This window comes from Notothenia coriiceps, unplaced genomic scaffold (genome assembly GCF_000735185.1).
Source record: "Notothenia coriiceps isolate Sejong01 unplaced genomic scaffold, NC01 NC01_scaffold00003522, whole genome shotgun sequence".
NCBI lineage: Eukaryota > Metazoa > Chordata > Actinopteri > Perciformes > Nototheniidae > Notothenia > Notothenia coriiceps.
Genome location: NW_011336223.1, coordinates 146006 through 167277, shown reverse-complemented (window position 1 = coordinate 167277; position 21272 = coordinate 146006). Strand labels below are relative to the sequence as shown.

The 21272-nt window shown below is 41.9% G+C and overlaps 1 protein-coding gene across 2 annotated transcripts in view; it reads left to right on the top strand.

Moving 5' to 3' along the window:
- Positions 1-11137, top strand: part of ebf2 (EBF transcription factor 2) — a 29829-nt gene extending 18692 nt beyond the window's left edge. The window contains exons 7-16 of one of the 2 annotated variants that reach the window (XM_010766713.1): positions 4963-5044; positions 6479-6620; positions 7459-7589; positions 7796-7922; positions 8058-8146; positions 8254-8319; positions 8817-8991; positions 9083-9262; positions 9346-9516; positions 9696-11137. In XM_010766713.1, the coding sequence (XP_010765015.1) occupies positions 4963-5044; positions 6479-6620; positions 7459-7589; positions 7796-7922; positions 8058-8146; positions 8254-8319; positions 8817-8991; positions 9083-9262; positions 9346-9516; positions 9696-9727 (1195 nt within the window). In that variant the 3' untranslated portion in view covers positions 9728-11137. Of the gene's footprint in view, positions 1-4962; positions 5045-6478; positions 6621-7458; positions 7590-7795; positions 7923-8057; positions 8147-8253; positions 8320-8816; positions 8992-9082; positions 9263-9345 lie in introns of both variants that reach the window. The other variant, XM_010766712.1, reaches the window with a different exon arrangement.
- Positions 11138-21272: the final 10135 nt, after the last annotated feature.

Below are 21272 nucleotides of genomic sequence, written 5' to 3'. Positions count from 1 at the left end.
CCCCCCAGCCGTTCCTTGGCCTGCGTACATGTACTAATTGGATGCATATCCATACACTGATGCGTGATGACCCATCTGTAGATTTGTGCCTTGCCGTGAAATATTCTTAGGTCAACAGTGGTTTATCCATTCCTAGCACATAGCCATGAGCATTATGTTTTCATCCCGTTACGTACATGTTTTTATAAATAATTAAGCTTGCAATGTAAGCTACGTACGAGCTAATGAGTGTTAGACATTTGTTTTTGAGGAATCCTTTTTGCCAATGTGTATAATTTAGCTTGATTGATTATGCACACATGGTTGCTTGCTAGTCGGTATTTGTCTTTGTGTATTTTCCTGTGAAATCACGCATCGAATGTGTGTGTGGTTTGTACAGCCAGCGTGTGACATGCATACGTGCAGGCATCGGGGCCTGCTGTATGAGTTAGTGGGCTCAATGTGTGAGTGTGGCAGAGGAAGGCCCTCAGCATGTCAGTATGTTTTAATGCTTCACATCTGGTTTCCTAATTTTCCTCCCACCCTCCCTGCCCTCCCCTCAGCTCCCCTCCACCGCGATGTCAGGACACTGTTTTGTTTTTTCAGTGTGGAAGGCAGGGGGTGATGGAGGGGATGTGTGATGAGTGATGGCCCTGAATACAGGACAACAACATTCTCCCTCTCTTTCCCCTCTTCTACAACTCTCTGTTTCTCGTCTTATTTCTCACAATCAAAAGCCAACGTGAGTTTAATGGTTACATAAGTGAAGAGAATGAGGCTCTTTTTCTGTGTTCACCTCTCTTCTTTACTTAAGTCTGCAGCAGGGCATCCACATCTGCTGAACAAAAGTTAGGACAACCTTTTTCTCCTCAATTTGTCCCCGTAAAATGTCCCCGAACTTATTTTTCTATTAAAGCATGAATGTGTCATCTTTTGGTGCAGTAACCTAAAAGAAGGCAAAATATGAGTGGAGAAAGTTTCATAGCTAACTAACTTGAACTCTGTGTTAAAGACTCATGCGTCCCATTCTTCAAGAGCCGCTGCTACCAGTAAACCTTCATTTACAATCAGCACAGAGGGCGATGTGTTTTATGTCTATGTGAAAAGGCAGTTTATGTCAACAGTGATTAGTGCTGATGAATGCCTATGAACATTTTTGTTAGGGGTCCTGTGCTGCTTAGGTGCCCATTGCATGATTAAGGCCATATGTATAGCCCAATGTGTAACACTTATGTGTAACAGATGTCCCAACGGACTGAGAAACGTGAAACCGAGGGTCCACACTGAGGGGTGAAATATTTACAAAAACTGCATTGCTGTTTTTATCTTTAGTGTCGTGACGTGCTGATTGGAAGTTGAAATAGTTTAAGTTAAGCATTTTGTCACCTTTGGGATGTCTGCCTTTCACTGAGAGGCCTGTGTTTAGTCTTGGGAACTGAAACAGATGCAGACAAAAGGGATTGGAGGCCTTGACAGAGATGCAGAAGTGAAGACAGAGAATAAAAAAAACATACTCCCCATGGAGCCACAATGGAAATGGATCCCGAGGTTTAAGACGTGGGTCTTTGTTTTGTTTGTGTTTCCTGTCTTAAGTGTGTCTTTGGAGGTAGATGTTGCGGCAGAGAAAACGTTGTCTCCATTCCTGGCCACACTGTCAAATTCATTTAATTCCTAAATATGTCATTCATTGCAAACAACCAAATCCTGAGGAGTTAGCTCTTATCATGTTAAAGTGTCACATTTGTTAGTTATTTAATGCACTTTTCAGTTATTGGAGAATGAGTTTCATTATCATAGTTTTGCTTTACTAAATTGACAAAATTCATTATCATTACAGACTTATAACAGTTTATTAGTTTAAACATGTTTCCCATTGGCTTAATTTGCCACTTGTTACTTATTACTCACCTTACAGTGTCTTAATCAAACATAATCGCTATTTTACACCTGCTTCAAACAGTATAAGGTATGTAAAGAACAGGCACACATTAAATATGAAACACTTAAGCTAATGGAGTTCTTGGAAAATTCCCTTTTTCTGCAATTTCCCTGTGACATGAAAATCACCTCCAATTCTTTGCATGTTCTCCTCATATCTTCCCTCTGGATGGGGAGGTGTGTGGGTGTATTACATTACCAAAACAAAAACAAACAACAGCAATATTAAACTTTTGCAACCACAATAGAGGGTGGGGATAAAAAAACAGAGGGTCCTCGACTTCTTATTAATTATGCAAGATTAGTCTAATTATAATTCAGCAAATGAATGTGTGGCAGAAGGTGCGAGGCGACGGTGCTGGGAGATTTGCATGTTAAGTGGGCAGGGGGAAGCGGCTAATGCATGCTAATATATGCGTCAATGTCTCGCTTTAATTTCAGCATTTGCAGCTGTGTGCGTCCGAACTGAGGGGGGTGAAAAGTTGACTCAATGGGTTTTTGGGAGGGGTGCAAAGGTGGGGGTGTCTGTGTATTAGAGTGTGCATGCATGCATGTGAATGTGTGTTTCTGTGTGTGTGAGGCATCTGGTGTCATCTAAACAAGGAATGATGAGAAGAAGTCAAGAAACAAGGTCAAGAACCCTCAAAAAGTGCACAAAGCCTCAGATGGATGTAGACAATCTCTCAATTAGGGTTGCGATGTTAGCTCTCCGAGGCATCTCTGCAAGTTTGATCATGTCCGTCAGTCAAATGAATGATGACTGCTGGTTAGATTAAAATGTAGTGGCCGAGAAGCAAATGGCGAGGAAACGCTTGTGGCTAAACCACAGCCAGACCATGGACGAAGGTATTAAACCACACATGTGAAACCCTGTGTTGACTAACCTCAACTTGTAAATGAAGGCTATAGCCTCTAAAAAGGAGCCATAATGTATGAACCACTGCCCAGGATAAAACATACAAGCAACGGAGGCAGTAAAATGAAACAGAACACTTCTGACTGTGGTCCCTTTTCAGAGGAAGGAAACAAACTGTACGTTTCCTGCAGTGTATATATTCTGATTTAAAATCGAGGCAAACTAATACTGACAGGGTGTATAACGAGCAAATGTATGGAAGGACGTTAAAAGTCAGACTGATGAGGAAAGAAAAGAAAGAAGGAAATAGGAGAGGCACAAATGTGCACTTTAACATATTTCCAACCAAAACTGAGGTTAAGTTTGGAGGTCCGAGCGCTCGCTGATAAATTATAACCGCCCTCTGCCAACAACAATATTGATTGTCCTCCAATGAAATAGCTCAAATCAAGAAATATTGGACACACTGTTGGAACTGAGTTCTAGTTTAAAGCCAGGTCCTGTTCACAAGGGAGGAAGGTGGAGCGAGTGATGGGAGAAAAGCTGACAGAATGAGGGAGAGATTAGTATTCGATGGGAGGGTTCTGGGCTGTGGGGCCAATATGAAGTTCCTCTCCTAACAACCGCTCTCCATTAAGATGACTTATATTTGCAGAGAGTGTGGGTGGCATTGGAGCTAACCATGTAGCCCAAAACCACTGCCTCCCTCTGCAGCCTTTTTCTCCAGCTCTGTTGTTGTTTGTTTAATTGGAACATGTATGGATGTGTTTTCCATTGGCACGTCAGAGTTGTGTTTTGTGCACAGAGAGAAGTGGACATCTGGTTTGAGGGCTATTTATTTGCCAATTGCCATAATTCTGTCACAGTGCCTCATCGCTTTGTGGCTCATTTTTCTTTTCTTTCGATTTAATACACATCTTCTGCCTAATATCTCTTCAGCGTGAGATTTGTGTGGATCTTCTCAGCCTGGTTTGCACCTCAAAGGTTCAACACAGCCACAGTGTAGATATGCTATGGAAAGTCAAAGGCTCATCCAACAATGCAACATAAATATATAGAATACATAAAACAAATAAGAAAGCAATACAAATAGTGCAAGAATAAAGAGAGTAGGAATAAAATGGTGCAAGAGAATGTTGCAGGACTTATGTGCAAGTACAATAGAATAAGATGAGCTAAAAACAGCATGTTAAATTAAATGCTGTACAGTGAATTAAAAATACTTCCTATTGTAAGATACATATGTAAGAGGCCCTTTTTATATAAATCTCTGCATCACACATTGCCAAGCCTGGCTCCTGGCTACATTTCAGTGATGGAATGTGCTTGTTGTTTCCGACTCTTTCCCATCCCTGTCTTGCCTCTCAGCGTTGGGACTTTGGGATTGCGGCAGAGCTGCGTTGCCATGGCAGCGGGCTGTGTTGCCGAGCTGTGCACACCTGGGATTTGGAGTCTCTCTCGCCGTATAGTCTCCATCTCTCTCCCATTTATTCCACCTTTCTCTCCGTTTTTTCTTCGGTGTAGCAGAGGCTATCAGCGCCCCGCTTTCTCTCAGCTTCTCTCAGTCTCCACAGCCTATCACCCTCAAAAGTACACTCACATACATAATGAGACACATATACTTGAAAACAAAATGCATGTCCATACCAGTGCCTGCATGTGCTTCTATCAATACCTTCCTCTTTCCACCTCCTCATTTCACTTTCTCTGTAGTTGTCTCCACTTCATTTCCTGGCCATTCCCATGTGGGGGTTCAACTACGGCATTGCGGGATACCACAGTCCCCCGAGTCCCCTGGCATACATCACTGTCTCCAGTTTACTTTGAAACACAGCAGCGCTTTTCACCGGACTGTGCTTCAAATTCTCATCCCTTGATTTAAAGTGTAATAACATTGACTCTAATTCTAAGCTAAACAGCTGGCATTGATGTCAGAGCTGTAATCATGTAGATACACACACACACACACACACACACACACACACACACACACACACACACACACACACACACACACACACACACACACACACACACACACACACCATCCACAAGATACAAAAATAATGAATGTCTTCTTTGACTGCCAGTGTGTGGAAAGGTAGCAAACAATCCTGTACATAATTCTTTCATGTGCTTTTGTTTTGTTTCTGATGTACAAACGTGTGTCCTCTTATTTACCTTTGCAGGTTTTTCTTGAAGTTTTTCCTGAAATGCAACCAGAATTGTCTGAAGACGGCGGGAAACCCAAGGGACATGAGGAGATTTCAGGTACGAAAATGCATGTGCTTGAGTGGGAAGAGGGATGGTATATCGGACTGAGTATAGGACTCCACTTTTAAAGAAATATAGTTTGCAGTATAGCAAAACATACCCCCTTCATGCCCTTCCATCTTAAATGTATTATTCAACAATCAATTTCTTGTCCGTTATAGGTAGCGTTCACATCTAAAGCAAAGCTCTTATAGAACCGGAAGACAATGTAAGGAGTTAGAGGTGAAAGTTAAAAATCAATAAGGAGTCAGAGGGACGGAAAGACAAACTAGACGAGTCAGATATGTGGGAGACTTGGTCGTTGGGGTGCAGGAAATAGGTTGAGGTGTTTCAGGAAGTTGTCAGGAATTGAGTGATTGGCTCCAGATGGAGGAGGTCATGCTCCGTGACCCAGGAAGTGGTCACAGGGGACTCTCCCGGCCCACTTCCTCTGCCGTCCTTCAGCACCAGCGGCCCCTGTCTGGCATTCTCCTTCTCCCAGCCAAACCTCCATCCCTTTCCCTTCTCCGTGCTCCCTCTGTCTTTCACCGTGTTTGCTTTAACTCCTGGGATGTGACACATGCTGAGAAGTTATGAGCATGCAGGCGCTCCAAGACTCTCATCTCTGGGTTAAAAGGTGATCAGGGCTGGACAGGAGTCTGCTGCTTGATCGATAATTTACAGTTATTTTCCTTTAGGGTTCCCCTCCCTTTCCACCGCCTATAGCACATATGCTTTTTTCTCCTTTTCTTTCTCGTGTTCCTTCACCTGCAAAATTACTGCCATGTGTTTATTTCGAAGGGAGAGCACGGTTTTATCTCAACAGTCCGATTTTATTTAAGAAAAGCACGTTATAAATAGTTCTATTTACTGACAATTGGAAATCACTTTTTCTCACTAAGGCCCATTCCCGCTAACTCTTTTTTAAAGAAACGTATTAACACTTATAAAGCATCACTTCGGAAAAACCCCTCAAGTATCCTCTCATTAATTGTATGTGTCATCCATGCAAGGCAGATGTGGAAAGGGACACACATGCTGCGGCCAGAAAATCAAATTAGGGCCACAATATATCATCCTCTGCTTTAACGGCCGGCGAAAATGGGAGATCTGGTCCATATGTTTGGTGTCATTGAAGGATCAGGAGGAGACAGCGATGGGCCTGCTGCATGCTGTTTGAATCAAAAAGTTAGGCTCGAAGCAGTGGGAGGCCATATGGAGACCTGATGGAGGAGTGGAGGGGTGTATGAGCAGTGTCATCACCAGCATGCAGACATATTGTGAAGATCCCAGGGATGTCACATTACCTATTGAGAAATATTACTATCACCTGCATACCAGAAACAAATTGTCGCTCAGGGATTTTGCTGTTGTAACCGGAGAGTGTGACTCGCAGCGTGCTGTCTCAGTTGTGCACACACACTCATGTATCTTCCTCCTGTCTTCTTTCAGGTGGTCTTGTCCAGCACTGTGAGTGTAGACGGCCACATCCTGGCAGTGTCAGACAACATGTTCGTCCACAACAACTCGAAACACGGCCGGAGGGCCCGCAAGTTGGAGCCAGGCGAGTCTGCAGAGAATTCAATGGAATATGGTGAGACACTAAAACACTCTGTCACACCACATCTATCTGTTCTCACACATGTCTACTACCATGAATCACTTTTAGAAACATAGTATTAACTGTAGCAGCAGGTACTGATGATGCTTAATGTCCACTTATAATCACCGTCATACATCAAAACATAACCAGTGGTGCTACTGAGGTCATTAACTGAGGTCATTACTGTATCAGTGAAATACTTGACTTCACATAAAGCAAAGCTGATCCATCTCCACTTATAAGTCAACATTTCACATTTTTGTCTCAATGAGAAAACACACGCTAACCCATTTGCCTTTTTGAAGAGTACTGTGAAAAGTGAATTAACTATTTAATACATCATTTCATAAAGATGTTCTTTTTTATTACATTTACACTTTTAGCTAGTTGCTATATTTAAAACTGTACTGCTATAATTCAAATAACTACCCAGTAGAAATTAAAGTAGTTAAGAATACCTCAACAGCAGCCAGCCTCAACATTATAATACCCCTTACACATTTTTGTATCAATAATTATTATTTAACAAAACAACTTTTACATCACTGTGCATATGGACATGATATTTCAGCTTCTTTACAGTTCTATATGATTCCAGCTCATGTAATCTATATTTGTAATGGATTAACCACGCTATGAAGTTATTGATGTATAAAAAAAAACACCCAGATAATATGAGGGTAGCCATTAAATTAGCTTTTAACTTTAAAGAACTTTCCACACATTCCCACTGAAACAAATTAAGCATGCTCTTTCCACTCATGTTTCATTTGGTGCTCGTCCTACATTAAAACTCTTGTAATAACTCTTGCTTTGCTCTCCTGTGCAGCCACCCCCTGCATCAAAGCCATCAGTCCCAGTGAGGGCTGGACCACCGGCGGGGCGATGGTCATCGTCATCGGGGAGAACTTCTTTGACGGGCTGCAGGTGGTGTTTGGCAGCATGCTCGTGTGGAGTGAGGTAGGAATTGTCTCCAAAACATCTCACTAATGATGGTACAGTCTGAAGCATATTTTGAAATGATATATATAGCATATGGCTTGTCTCATTATTTAGATGATTTATGGGAAGTCTACACAAATTAATCTTTTTTTTCACAGTGTTATGTTAGCCTAAATATTTACAAGGCACGGGGGGTAATAACTTTGCTGTTTTCTTTTTCTTAGCTGATCACGCCGCACGCTATCCGTGTCCAGACTCCTCCTCGACACATCCCAGGGGTCGTTGAGGTCACACTGTCTTATAAATCCAAACAGTTCTGCAAGGGAGCACCTGGACGCTTCATCTACACAGGTATTTAGAAAACACACTGTATTTGTTTAGACCTCACAGATTCCTAACTGTTTCAGGGTCTTTGAGCATGACATTTGAATCAACTTCACTGCAGATTTGATTTTCAAAATGTGTTTGTTTTTTATTGTATTTCAGCCCTAAATGAGCCAACTATAGATTACGGTTTCCAGCGCCTTCAAAAGGTCATTCCTCGACATCCTGGTGATCCAGACAAACTGGCCAAGGTTAGAGACTCTCATAGGAAATACATCCTGATGATCTCTCAAGACACTATTTATGCTAGACTCCTTAAACAGCTTGATATTAATGTTATAAGTTATGTTGTTTGCAGGAGATCCTCCTGAAGAGAGCAGCAGATCTTGTAGAGGCCCTTTATGGAAATCCACACAGTAATCAGGTAAACAGCTGAAACTTTGATACAATATCTTAAATATATACATAAAACATGCAGATATTCAAAAAACCACAAGTGCATGTTTTTGCCCTTTCAGTATTTATTGTATATACACTGCATTGCTGGTGACCATTTTTCAAAGAATGCATTTCTTAAAAAAAAATATGGCGTCCTACTTTCCATGAAGCCACTAGTTTTCCATTCATTTAAGTTCACTTGCAGGGATTTTAAACCTGTTGGAGATAGGTACTCCATCAGAGTGAATAATGAGAGGGCTTAATTTCAGCAAGATAATACAGATCTGAATCGATGATACCATTTTCAGTGCTCTGAGTGTCAAGAAGCTTAAACATTTGAGATTTGACAGCTGCCAAAAAGTTGATTGGTCTTCTTGGAAATACTCACCTTTAGGGATTTTCAAAAGAACATCACCTGGCCTCTTCATGGTCCATGACTCTGCAAACCTTTGCTAATTCCCTGTGTTGTTGTATCTCCTGTAGGACATGCTCCTGAAGCGCGCCGCGGACATCGCCGAGGCGCTCTACAGTGTTCCCCGTCCTCACAGCCAGCTGCAGGCGCTGCCCAGCTCCCCGGCTCACGGCAGCGTCATGGGCCTGGGCTCCTATCCTTCTCAGTTAGGCGTCAGCATTGGAGATCACGGGCAAAGCAGCCAAGGTAAGCAAAAAGAGACATACTATAAATCATAAAGGTTTTTCTTCCACTAATGAAGCTCAGAACTGACCTGAACTTTATATTATTCCTCCAGGTTACATTAGAAATTCCAGCAGCTTATCTCCAAGGGGTTACCCATCAGCCTCCACCCCTCAGCAGTCAGGCTATGGCGGCGGAGGGATGACCGGAGGCTATGGGACGGTTCCCATGACCAGTCTAGGAGTGCCTGGCTCTCCTGGTTTCAGCAGTGCCTCCCCCACAGGCTCTCCCTACAGTAAGACCTTATCCTGATCTATATATTTCTGAGTCCACTCTGATATTCAAACGTGAGACTAATCGTTGCTCTCTCTTTTGCAGTAATGCCCTCCAGCCCCACTATACCAGGAAGCTCCAGCTCTTCATCGTCTCTCTTGCCTTTCTCCTCCTTCCCGTCTGCTGCTAAACAGAAGAGTGCTTTTGCTCCCGTCCTCAGGCCCCAGGGCTCCCCCTCCCCTGCCTGCCCCGCCTCAGGGGGGAACAGCTTCAGAGGTAGCCATCCGACTCACTATCTGACCCCCCTGTCTGAACTCACGAATGCAGTCTAACCCCCTTGTACTAACCACTCGCAAAGCTTTGACTGAACAAGACAGAAAAAAGTTGCTGGATGTTCAATAATGCAAGACCTGATTGATTAGAATCATAGATTTTGTATATTTTTTTCTCTCCAGCGATGACGGGCCTGGTTGTTCCCTTGATGTAGCAAAGCACCCTCCCAAATCTACCCCAGACCACTGCTTCACTTAGCCCATCTTTTGGCAAGAGGGAAGGGAGAAAGGAGAATTGATCCCTAGCGACCATGTATAACTGTCCCTCCGCAGCCTCCCCCTGCCATTTCTTAGTCCCTTCTCCATCCAGCTGGATTAACGGGACGAGGTACAAAATGTCCAAAGACCAGCCATCGACTCCAGAGGCCGAGCACATTAACTAGAGACAAAGCTCCTTAGCTGCAGCCGGACCATGTATGTGTGTATCATGAAGCGTCTGCATTTTGAAAGGGAACAAAAGGAGAACTCAAACAGCACCTGTATTTACCTCTGGCCCGCTGTCACATGCAGCATCTGATTTTTTCCAACAACCTGCCCAAACCTCGGCCAGAGACCTACAGGACGCGCTGTGAGAGCACTGACGGACTATTCTGATGTAATGTTGCAGCTCCAAGAAGCAGGGTGCTATTTGTCTGTGTATGGACACCTGAAATGGCATGTGTGTACACTGTCTGTGAGTTAGCGAGAGGTTTTTCTGTAGTAGACTTTTCAAAGACGATTTACATTCCAGAAAAATAGACCCTTTATTTTTTGTTTCTGATCTCTACGGTTTTACAAGGGAGAACTCTTTGTCTCAAGGGTTATTACTAAAGGAATTCATATATTGATTTATTTAAGAACAAGCAATTTAACTTATTATAGGTAGTTTAGGGAATAATATAAACGTGTTTTTATAAGTGATCTTTTTCCAAATGAAGTTCTCACCAACTGCTAATTAATTTGCTAAATTATCATTTTGAATTGATTCTGTGGTGGAGAAAATAAACTCTGACACACTTTCTTGGAATAAAAACGTCTTCTTCTTGCACAACAACATCTAAATGTTATGCCCAGATTTAAAGAAGGTTATTGTCCTTGTGTAAAGGAAACATGTTATAGTTAGCCTTATCCTTTTTTATTTCACTTATAATGCATGCTTTGTCACACCAGTGCCCTGATATTATTTCAATCCACTTTACTTTCTTTATTTATATTTTCACAACTCATAGATTTTACTGTTTCATTTTAAATGTCTCAACCCAGTACATGTCTATAGTCTCTATGCAGTACAGTAAATAAAAGCACAAACTGCTCAAAAGTATTAGGTGTTCATTAATCCATACCATGCTGGTCTTACTCATTCATTTCTGTCATCAAAACACAAACTTCATTCTCAGGACGTGAAAACAAAGAACACAAAGAGTGGATGACATTTGCAAATTTGTTTTTAGAGTTTGGTTAATTTTATTTATTTAAAAAAATATTAGCAATTTAATATTATGTTTTTTGAAGCCATCTTTCTCTGAAACGGTACAAAAAATGGTTCAAATGTGATTTGTATATCTTAAGGTGTAATTATATTTTGTGCTCCAAATAAATCAAATAAGAAAATTGAGGATTGTCTTGGTGGCTTCTTTTTACAAAGACTCACACATATTTCCACACACACTATTATCTGACTATTTAGTGGACATTAAGATTTTCCTACAAGAAACCACATCTCAGGATCTATTTTTGTGCCCGTCACCTGTGAGCTTGTGCAGCTTGCAAAACTGTTTTGTATACATAGCTGATGAGCCGCAGCATCTTAATTGTGATGCGAGCGTTAAAGACTGAGTAGAGCATGTCAAGATAAACAACAACACCCCCCATCTCTCTCCTCTTCAATAAGCCTGCTTTTCTCCGAGGACCGAGCCTCCTGGGGCCCGAGTGAGAACCACATGAGTCTCCCTCCAAAGCTTCCTCCTCCTCTCTGTTAAAACACACGCACACACACACCTAGACATGTGCCTCATCACTGCCTTTTTTATCCGGTCTTTGTTTGGTACTGCTTCATCCCGTCTTTCTTTCTCTCCTCTCTTTTGCTCCCCTGAAATGGCCCTTCTGTGCTAATGTAATTAGCACTGGTAAAGAAGGGCAGTTAATTACCCACTCTATTTTGATCGGGTAATTAATGTTATGCCAGGAAACAGCAACTGTTTCATTAACATAGCGCTCAAAGCAGTGAGGGGGCAGGGTAGCACCAAGTAGATGCACGTCTCTCTCTCTCTGTGTGTGTGTGTGTGTGTGTGTGTGTGTGTGTGTGTGTGTGTGTGTGTGTGTGTGTGTGTGTGCTGTATGATACATGTATGTACAAACAGTGTATCAACAGCTCAGAGACAGTGAGAGAGATGTGGACTTCATACCAGCAATGACCCTCTCTGTGATCTAACCTCAGCAGCAAGTCACTGTTTCTCTCTGTTCTTTCTTTGTTAACATCAAGTGGCACCTGTCAAAAAAAACTCCGGCTGCTGCATCTTCTTCCTCATCCTCATCTCTTTCTCTCTCTCTTTCTCTCTTTTGATTTGCTGTTAATTTGACAAGTTAAAGTCAGCTTTGTTCCCGGCACCTCAGCATTCATCTTGCTGAGTTCTCCTTCTGCCCAGTGGTGCAAGAGCCATATGCTTCTCCTTCCCACATGACTGTTTTGTGCTGCTGTTGTGAGGCTGCTGCAGTCCCATTGACTGTCTTCTGATCACATTTTGGATTAAGACAGGATGAGAAGCCACCTGCCACCAAGTCGTTCCACATCACACTGTGTGCACAGCTTCAAAGGAGCATCTAGCTGCTGGGCATATGAGAGCAAACACCTTGTCATCTTTCATTATCGATACTGCTTAAGTACTGATGAGCCTCCATGTTTAGGTTACAGTATTGGCTTCCTCACAATACAAGGAGCATAAAGCACAAAATAGACCCTTCCCTTTTGGCCTCTCAAGGGATGTGTTTGTGTTTATATACCCAATTAGCCCTCCGGCCACAGCATGGTCATGCATTAGGCGGACATTAGCCCCGGGTGTATGCAACGTTGGTGTGTATAAAATACACTTTCTCATTTGAGGTACAATTTAAGTGGTGTGCGTGCCTTATTAGGCATACAGAGGCAGAGCTTGACAGGGGTGGCCCACTGTTTTTCAAATAGATTGGGAGATTGGCTTCCACACACCCAGCCTTTGGCCCGTCCGTAAAACCTGCATTGTTGCCCATTAGACCACTGGACCCCGATTCCTTTTTCCAAAATGAGTCCCCCACCCTTGCTGCCATTCCCTTGGGTGTCAGTAGAGTGGGGTGGCAGATGGGACAGACACAGAGCTGCCCCATGAGACCACCCCCCCCAACAAAATACACACACCACACTGTACACACACTGTACACTACATACATACAGTACACTACACTACACACTGTACACTACATACACTACACACACACACACACACACACACACACTGTGTACACTACACTACACACACACACACACACACACACACACACACACACACACACACACACACACACAAAAGCACATACACGTATAGGTGCACACACACGCTCAGACATGCATGCATGCACATATGCATGAGGACACACACACACACACACACACACACACACACACACACACACACACACACACACACACACACACACACACACACACACACACACACACACACACACACACGCGCAGACTCAGAAGCACAGGCAGCAACACATAGCTCCCCCCCCAAACATAAAGCTCATCTGTCAGACTGCTTTTGTCCAGGCCACAGAAGTGTGTTCTGTGAACATGGAGTGACGTCTCTGTCCCTGCCTCTCAATCTGTGCTCTGTTTACCTGTGTGTGTTTGTGTGAGGGAGAGACAGAACTGCACAGTAACAGCTGCAAGGGGTGAGATGTGTAACTCAAATTATGCTTCTGAGGTGAATACATTTGAAAAGTCATGACGTGTCCACTTGTTTCTAATCTTGCATTAAAAACTGTATACCTAGCAAGTTTAATAATATTAAATGCATTAAATATTTAGGATTTAGGTAGATTTAAAGTGTCGTTTATCAAATTGATTTTATGTAGCCTTGATATACGTAGATAGTTAAGACACAGAAAGACATTCAGTATGTTGCATGGATTCAATCAAAATTAGACATATTTGATTTTAGTCCTGTATTCATGCATAAGATGAAAACAACATTGATTATATCTGTTGTCTGTTTTAAACATAATTTTAAAACAAAGGCAGTTTTCACCCATTTGATAGTTTTTGTTTATATACTTCAGGCATCAGAGGGGGAAAAGGTATACCCTTTACTTTTGTAAAAGTAGAAATACTTTGGTTTAAAAATTCCATTAAATGTGAAAGTCCTGAATTACTTAAGTAGAAGTATAGAAGTATTGTTAGCTACATGTAAAGTATCAAAGATACAAGTACCCCTTATGCACAATAGCTGTTTTGAAGGTAAAAAGCATTATATTATTAAAGAAGATTACATTGTAATGTATTCTTATTGCTTACAAATACATGTAAGATCATTCTATGTTGTAGCTTTTTTTTTATTTAGACAATGTAGCTGGTAACTTTGAGTGGAGAGTATAAGTATAAAGAAGCAATACATTGAAATACTCAAGTAAAGTACAAGTATAACAACATAGAACTTACAGTACTTCAGCAAATGTACTAATTTACTTTCCACTACTACATGCTATCCTATGCTAGCATGTGCTATATCATACAATACAATATCCTACTATGCTATACTCAACTATATTCTGCACTATAGCCTACTGTAGGCCTACAATGCCATACTATAGTTTATCTGTCTCTTATGGTTTAACTTTGTGTTTATTCCTCAGGTCTGCCTTGTTAGCAAACATGCCTAACATCAGGATTCTCCTTATAAAATATGCATAATGCAGAGTATACAGAGAGTAAGATATACATTTGTGTCTGTAGTAAATACTTTCTATGTCACGATCTTTCTCCTCCTCTGGGTATAATATTGACAATTAGCCAGATTAGAGGAGTGGGGTTTGTTATTTAGGCCAAACGCATTTATTGGCTGTTTGTGCGCGCGCCTGTGTGAGGTGAGAAGGCCCCACACCGGTGATTAATTACAGCCCGTCCGCGTGACAGAGGTGGAGCTCTCGCGCTGCTGTCTGCTGCCGACATGGAGGGAAACCCAGTCTGGCTAATTGACCCGGCTTCTGTAAGGCCATCCATCAAGCGTGGCCCGAGTGGCCCCGTAAGAAACACATTATTCAGAGGTAAGTTAGTTAACCAACTAGCGCTCCACCATTCATTAATGCGTTTGTTCAATTATTCAATTAGCTCCTCGATCTCCTGTCCGTCTCTCGAGCCAGCGCCTCGTGAAAGGTGCGGTTCACCAAATGAAATTAGCAGGCAGCATACCCAAAACCAAGCTTGTTGAATGTTTTATTCTGCTTTTCATACACGTTTTAATCGAAGTTTTCTTAACGAATATATCCCTTTTGGCCATTTTTTTTAGAGGCAGCTAGGCCCAGAGTAAACATAAACCACGCCATTTTGAGTCACATGTTTTTCTAGTTGCTAGATTTTTGGATGTATTACATTTCCCAGATGAGTAGTGTGATGCTTTTCAAAATAAGGAATCATTGAGACATGATTTATTTAGTTCTTAAAACTAACGTCTGTGGCAGATTTTCAACTGCGTAGCGACAATCAAGTTTTATGATGCATGCTTTTTTTTAATGTCCAGTTAAAGACAATGAAGAGTCATTTGGATATCAGAGAAGTTTTTTTTGTTGTTCTCAAAGCCAAGTAACATGATTTCTTTACATGTCCAAGAAAGAAACACCAGGAAGGACGCACAAATTGTGTTGATATAACCATATGAATAACAGAATAAGCCATATTGCACATGAGCCTTTCTGGTAGCTGTCAGACTGTCTTTTATTGGTCTCAGTACCTGCAGACTGAGAGAGAGCAGAGTCAGAGCGAGTCTGGGTGGTGTGGTTATAGCAAAGGTGGTGTGGTTATAGCAAAGTGAAAGATGGAGAAGGCCTGAGGTCTCTGTGCTCTACACACCTGGTCAGGGCCCACACATGCTTTCACTCGACTTCCTCATGATAAAAACTTTCCAGATATCTCACACGAGAAGACATATGGAGACGCATATGAGAAGTTGCTTGGTGCAAGCAGGGAGTAAATAATGTCTCATCCCCAGAAGGTGACTTATCATACTGGGGTCTCTCCAAAAAAATGTGCTCCCTCCTCCCTTCCTGCGAGACTTGCAGAGGCAGAGAGTAATTGCAGCTGGGTCACATCTAGTTGTCACAGTTGACCCTTTGCCAATGAAGTTATAGCTCTGTTTGTCCATGAAGAGGGGTATCAGCTTTTTATTGCTGCTCTAAACAGATGTGAGATGTCTTCAAACCAAAATAAATCTTTAGCCTTTAAATGGCCATATTTTCTCCCTTTTTTTGTTGTGATTTTCAAATTTCACAGGCTGCATTAGTGCTTTTCATGATCTTCTTCATTCATGCAAACTGTGAGTCTGAGGCAGCCCCATAGCGCCACCTACTTGTGAAACACCAAATCCATCCTTCCCTAATCTCCAGGGTTCTTCAGTAGAATCATTTTCACTTTAAGAGGTGTTCAGCATCGCTTCAAGTTACAGTATTTTTGTCAGCATTTCCTTTAGTTACAGCCATTTTCTCAACATGATTTGTTGCAAGCGGCTTCATTTATGTGAATCCGTATGTCAATTCTGTCACAAACAGCATGCCACTGATGGCAACACTGTGACAACATCCACAAACAACCGTTTTATATGTCTCACTGTCCTCTGTTTACCAGCATGCATAAATATGCAGGAGGATATCTAATCAAATAAATCCATTCATTAGGAGAGCTGCTGGTATTTCTGCTTTTGCATTAATTACATAGTCATTACCATATCAATTAGAGAAATCAGAGATCATGTAATTAAGGTTTAACCAAAAGCACCTGCTGCCTCTGGGCGGTGTTGTGGTTTGTGTGTGTGTGTGTGTGTGTGTTCGCGTCAGTCCTAATCTAATCTCTGGCCTTTGACAGGACTCCCCCTCATCAATCCTGAGCTGTCGGAATTCAGTTTTATTTTGTTTTGTTTTTGTTTATAGGGGTGGGTGGAGGCACTGGTGGCTGTGCTTGGAGGGGGCGTCATACGAGATGTTGTCATGGTGATCAAATTGATTGGCAGTGACGCCTGATTATAAGGGAAGAATAGGAGACAGGTGGAAGGAGGCGGGCTTCACATCTAAAGGAACAGATTGGGACAAAGTGAGGACTCGCTGGGTGTCAGGAGGGGAGCCACTGTCTGCTTTGCCTCTGGTTATACCTTGTAAAGGATAACTAGTAATTACTCTAACGGCCCACAGAGGGTATTCTAGGTTGTTAGGGTCTTAAATAATATTGCCATATGTTCTTGTATTATCTTTTTATGTAACTAAACTGAAATTTAAAACGGAGATTTTCTGAAATCAGAATCGGAAACAGGTTTATTGCCAAGTAGGTTAACACATTTGAGGATTTAGCCTTGGTTTCTATGGTACATACATAAGAAGATGCATTTTAAGAAAATGACCAATAATAATACAACTATTTAAAGAAGACTATTATTATAACATTAAAATATAGCAGTATTTACATGAAATATAGATATACCTGTACAAATAAAATAGGAATAAAGTAAAATATGTTAATTTTCGGTAAGTGGAAAGCTGTGCAGATATAAGAGGTAGCTTTATTTACAATGTGCAACATTCCACCGTTATAGAATAACACCAACACGTTTCAAAGGCTTGCACCATAGATTTTCAAAGTGTTGGTTGGCCACCTGTGAGAAAAAGATAGATGGAGCTGAGAGGAGGATGGAATGATTCTGTTAATGAAGGGGTTAGAGGAAGCCATGTGTGAAGAATCATGGGAAGACAAATGGACAGAGGAAAAGGTGGAGAGGAGGGAGGGAGAGGGAATGGGACTCTGGGGGACCGACACCAGCCTCCTCCTCCTCCTCCTCTGCACTTCCTGTTCCACTTTCTTTCTTCTCTTAATTCTCCCTTTTTGCCCCCTTACACTCTCGACAGTCTTACCTGTTTTTTCCATTAAGGTCAACTCTACGCCTAAATGCACACGGGCTTGGTGAGTTAAAGAATATCATGATTTTGCATATTTTAGCTAAAAAACTATGATATATTGGTTTCCGCCTTTTTTTAAATTGGTTAAATGGTTCACGAAGGGTCCTTGCAAGTTTAAGGAATTTAAGCTTTTGTAAATAGACAGATGTTTTTTGGAAAGTTCTTGACTTTATGTTGTGAAAGAATATACATATTATTTACTTAACCATCATGACCTCAGCACATTTGAGAAGCGTTCACACGTTCAAGCCTCCCTTTAATTGTTTGTGAGCTTCTGTAAATCCTGCTAGTACTAGAAAAAACAATTGTAACAAAGTTAGAAAGATATCACTCGTCACCGGCTTGATCTTCAATATCAGGATACATGTATTTATTATCCTTGCAAGAATGGAAGTAGTCATCACACACAGAGCTGCATGGGACAAAATAGTTCCCGAATAGTGTCCTTGACACGCTTATATACAAGAGAGTTACAGTCACAAGATGGAGAATACCGGTTCAAAACAGTATTCAATGCTTAGTTTAGATTAGCTAAGGCCTGCGTAAGCAATAAACATGACAGTCATATATCTATCTCCATAGAGACTGAATCATCATGTTAATCGTTTTCACATAGCTATCATATACCTAAAACAGTGTGTCCTGAAGCTCCTCTAGGTAATCATACATCCGGTTACGTACACAGCTACGTATGGTCTTGTTTATCATGTGCTACTCTGATATTGGAAGAGAACATTCAGTATTTTCCCAACAAATAATAATTAACCTTCTTCAGTGTCTCAAACTATGCCGTGTTGGGACTTTTAATGTATGGGATGTCCTTCAAAAGTCCAGACAGCCATCACTTTCCCCCAAAAATGCAATGCAGAGACTATAAACTGAACATGGTATTTTCAGTATTTTATAAAAAGTGTCATAGTTATCTTGAAATTCAGTTGGCGACAGTTTCAAAAATAAGTCTCTATTGGGGCTCTTAAGTGGTTTATGCCTGAGAAAGATAACTTTCTTTGTATTTCCTGAACAAAGTCCTCAGACTGGTGTCAGATGTTTGCAAGTGATTTATGCACCACACTAGCATGAACTAAAATCATTGTCTGTCTAGAAGGCAATAGGCGCTTTCACACCAAGTACTTTTCCCAGGAATAGTTCCCGGAACTTTTATTTCCTCGGAACTTTCTAGTAAATCGCGTTCACACCGGAGTAAGTCCCTGAGGGAGGATTATGCAAATGAAGACGTTGACGTCACTTCTTCTTCTTCTGCTTTGGGTTTACTGGCAGGCCGCAAACAACTTCACGGCTTATACTGCAACCCGAAGTCCCGGAGCCCCCCGGAGTCCGGGACTTTGGGTGGCAGTAAATTGCCACCCGAAGCCCCGGGTCACTCGCCAGAAGTGCCGACACCTCCTCATCACTCCACCGATCCCACGTTTTATTTTGTGTTGCCATAAGTTAGTCTCTCTCCGTTGGTGCGCTGGGCTAATGCTAATGCTAATAATGCTAATGCGAGGAAATAAAATGGTGGCTTCACAAAAACTTTTCTGAGTTTTACGGGGCGTGGTTTGCAATCAGAAATTGGAACCTTTTTCTCCCATGATAGTCCCTGCTCTCTAGCAGGGACTAAAAAAGGGTAAAAATGTTCCTGGAAAAAAAAGATATTTTTGGTGTGAACGCATCATCCCAGGAACTATCGGAACTATTTCTGGGACAAGTACTCCGGTGTGAAAGCGCCTAATAGCCGCTTTCACACCAAGTAGCCGTACTTAGTGCCCAGCACTTAGTGCCCCCATGGAACTAAGCACAGATCGCGTTCACACCGTAATAAGTTCCCTGAGGAAAGATTACGCAAATGAAGCCGCTGACGTCACTTCTTCTTCTTCTGCTTTGGGTTTACTGGCAGGCCGCAAACCAGGGCGGATTGGGACTAAAATTCAGCGCTGGAAACTGACCCAGTCCGGCCACATGAAATGTCAAATGTTAGAAATCCGCTGTTTATTATTTTAAGTTTTTTGTCTGATTTGCTCCTTTTTTCCTCTCTGTACACAGCTCCAGGGTGGGCATTGGCCTGTCATCAGATTTTATTTTTAGTTGCTGCTGTGTAGCGGAAGTTTAGTAAAATTATTTTTGATGAAATACTCAATCTCCACCCTCCATAATTGCACTTGCTTCAGTTGCTTGCTACTTTTTAAGGGCAGTGATGATGGTTACGGTACGTCCACACAGCAGCTTTGAAAAAATCTTGAAAATCTTGGAGCTGGGCGTGTCTGAGAGCTTCGGGATTTTTGCGAGCAACGCAACTAACAACCAATCACATGAATATCCCGCCCCCGACATACAAAGCAAAAACCGCCGGTTATTCTCCACTCAGAATATGTGCAGAAAGGAGTATGACATTGTGTGCATTAATGTGATGCATATAGTCTATGATGTGGCAGAGGCCAAGTGTCAGCGGGAAGGGCTATGATGAACATGTATGAGATTAATGTCTATGGTGCTATTTTATGCTACATTCCATGCTGGCTAAAGATACTGTCTATGCTTGCTAGCAATGTTTAAACGAAGTAAACTNCGTGTGCCTTGGCAGTACTAAACCACAACTGCCATTAAAGTGTCCTCTCTCTAGTTTGACTATCCCCTGCCAATAACACTGACTCGCTACTTTGAAATGTAATGTGTATGCAGCCTTGTCTGCTTTGACAAATGCACGTCCCACTGTGTGCTCATGTCTGTCTGTGTGTGTGTGTCTGATGTGAGGAGCTGTATGTTTGCTCTCAGAGAGGAGGTGAGGAATATCACGGCCCTCCTCCAAACCGCCTGCTCTCCCGCTCTGTTTCAGATCTTACCGTTGTTTATATGATACGACTCTTGGAGACAAGGTGACGTCATTAATAATATTTTCTACCATAGCTTCTGTATCATACAGTTTACAGTAAATGTTTGTCTGAGAATGCATGGGGCGGACTTGGACTAAAATTCAGCCCTGGAAACTGACCCAGTCCGGCCACATGAAATGTCAAATGTTAGAAACCCGCTGTTTATTATTTAAAGTTTTACGTCCGATTCGCTCCTTTTTTCCTGTCTTTATACAACTCCAGTTTGGGCATTGGCCTGTCATCAGATTTAATTTTTAGTTGCTGCTGTGGCGGAACTTTAGTAAAATAGTTTTTGATGAAATACTCCAAATCTCCACCCTCCATAATTGCACTTGCTTCAGTTGCTTGCTACTTTCTAAGGGCGGTGATGACTTATAGTACGAACTGAAGTTGATACGATTTGATTGGATTGTGAGGCATGAAGTGAGCCTCATCTGATTGGTCAATCCCTCCATTTTTTTTCACCAAGGGAAGCCAATTTCGGCTAGCCTCCTCTCGCAACAGAGAGTGCAATCTACTGTTTCTACCATAACATCTAGAGGGGCGGCTGTTTCACTCTTTGTAAAATAACTCAATGAGAATGGGGGAGGAGACGGGCCGGCAGCAACACACAACAAAGAATTTCCGAACAAACTAAGTGTTTTATTTATTATTAAAT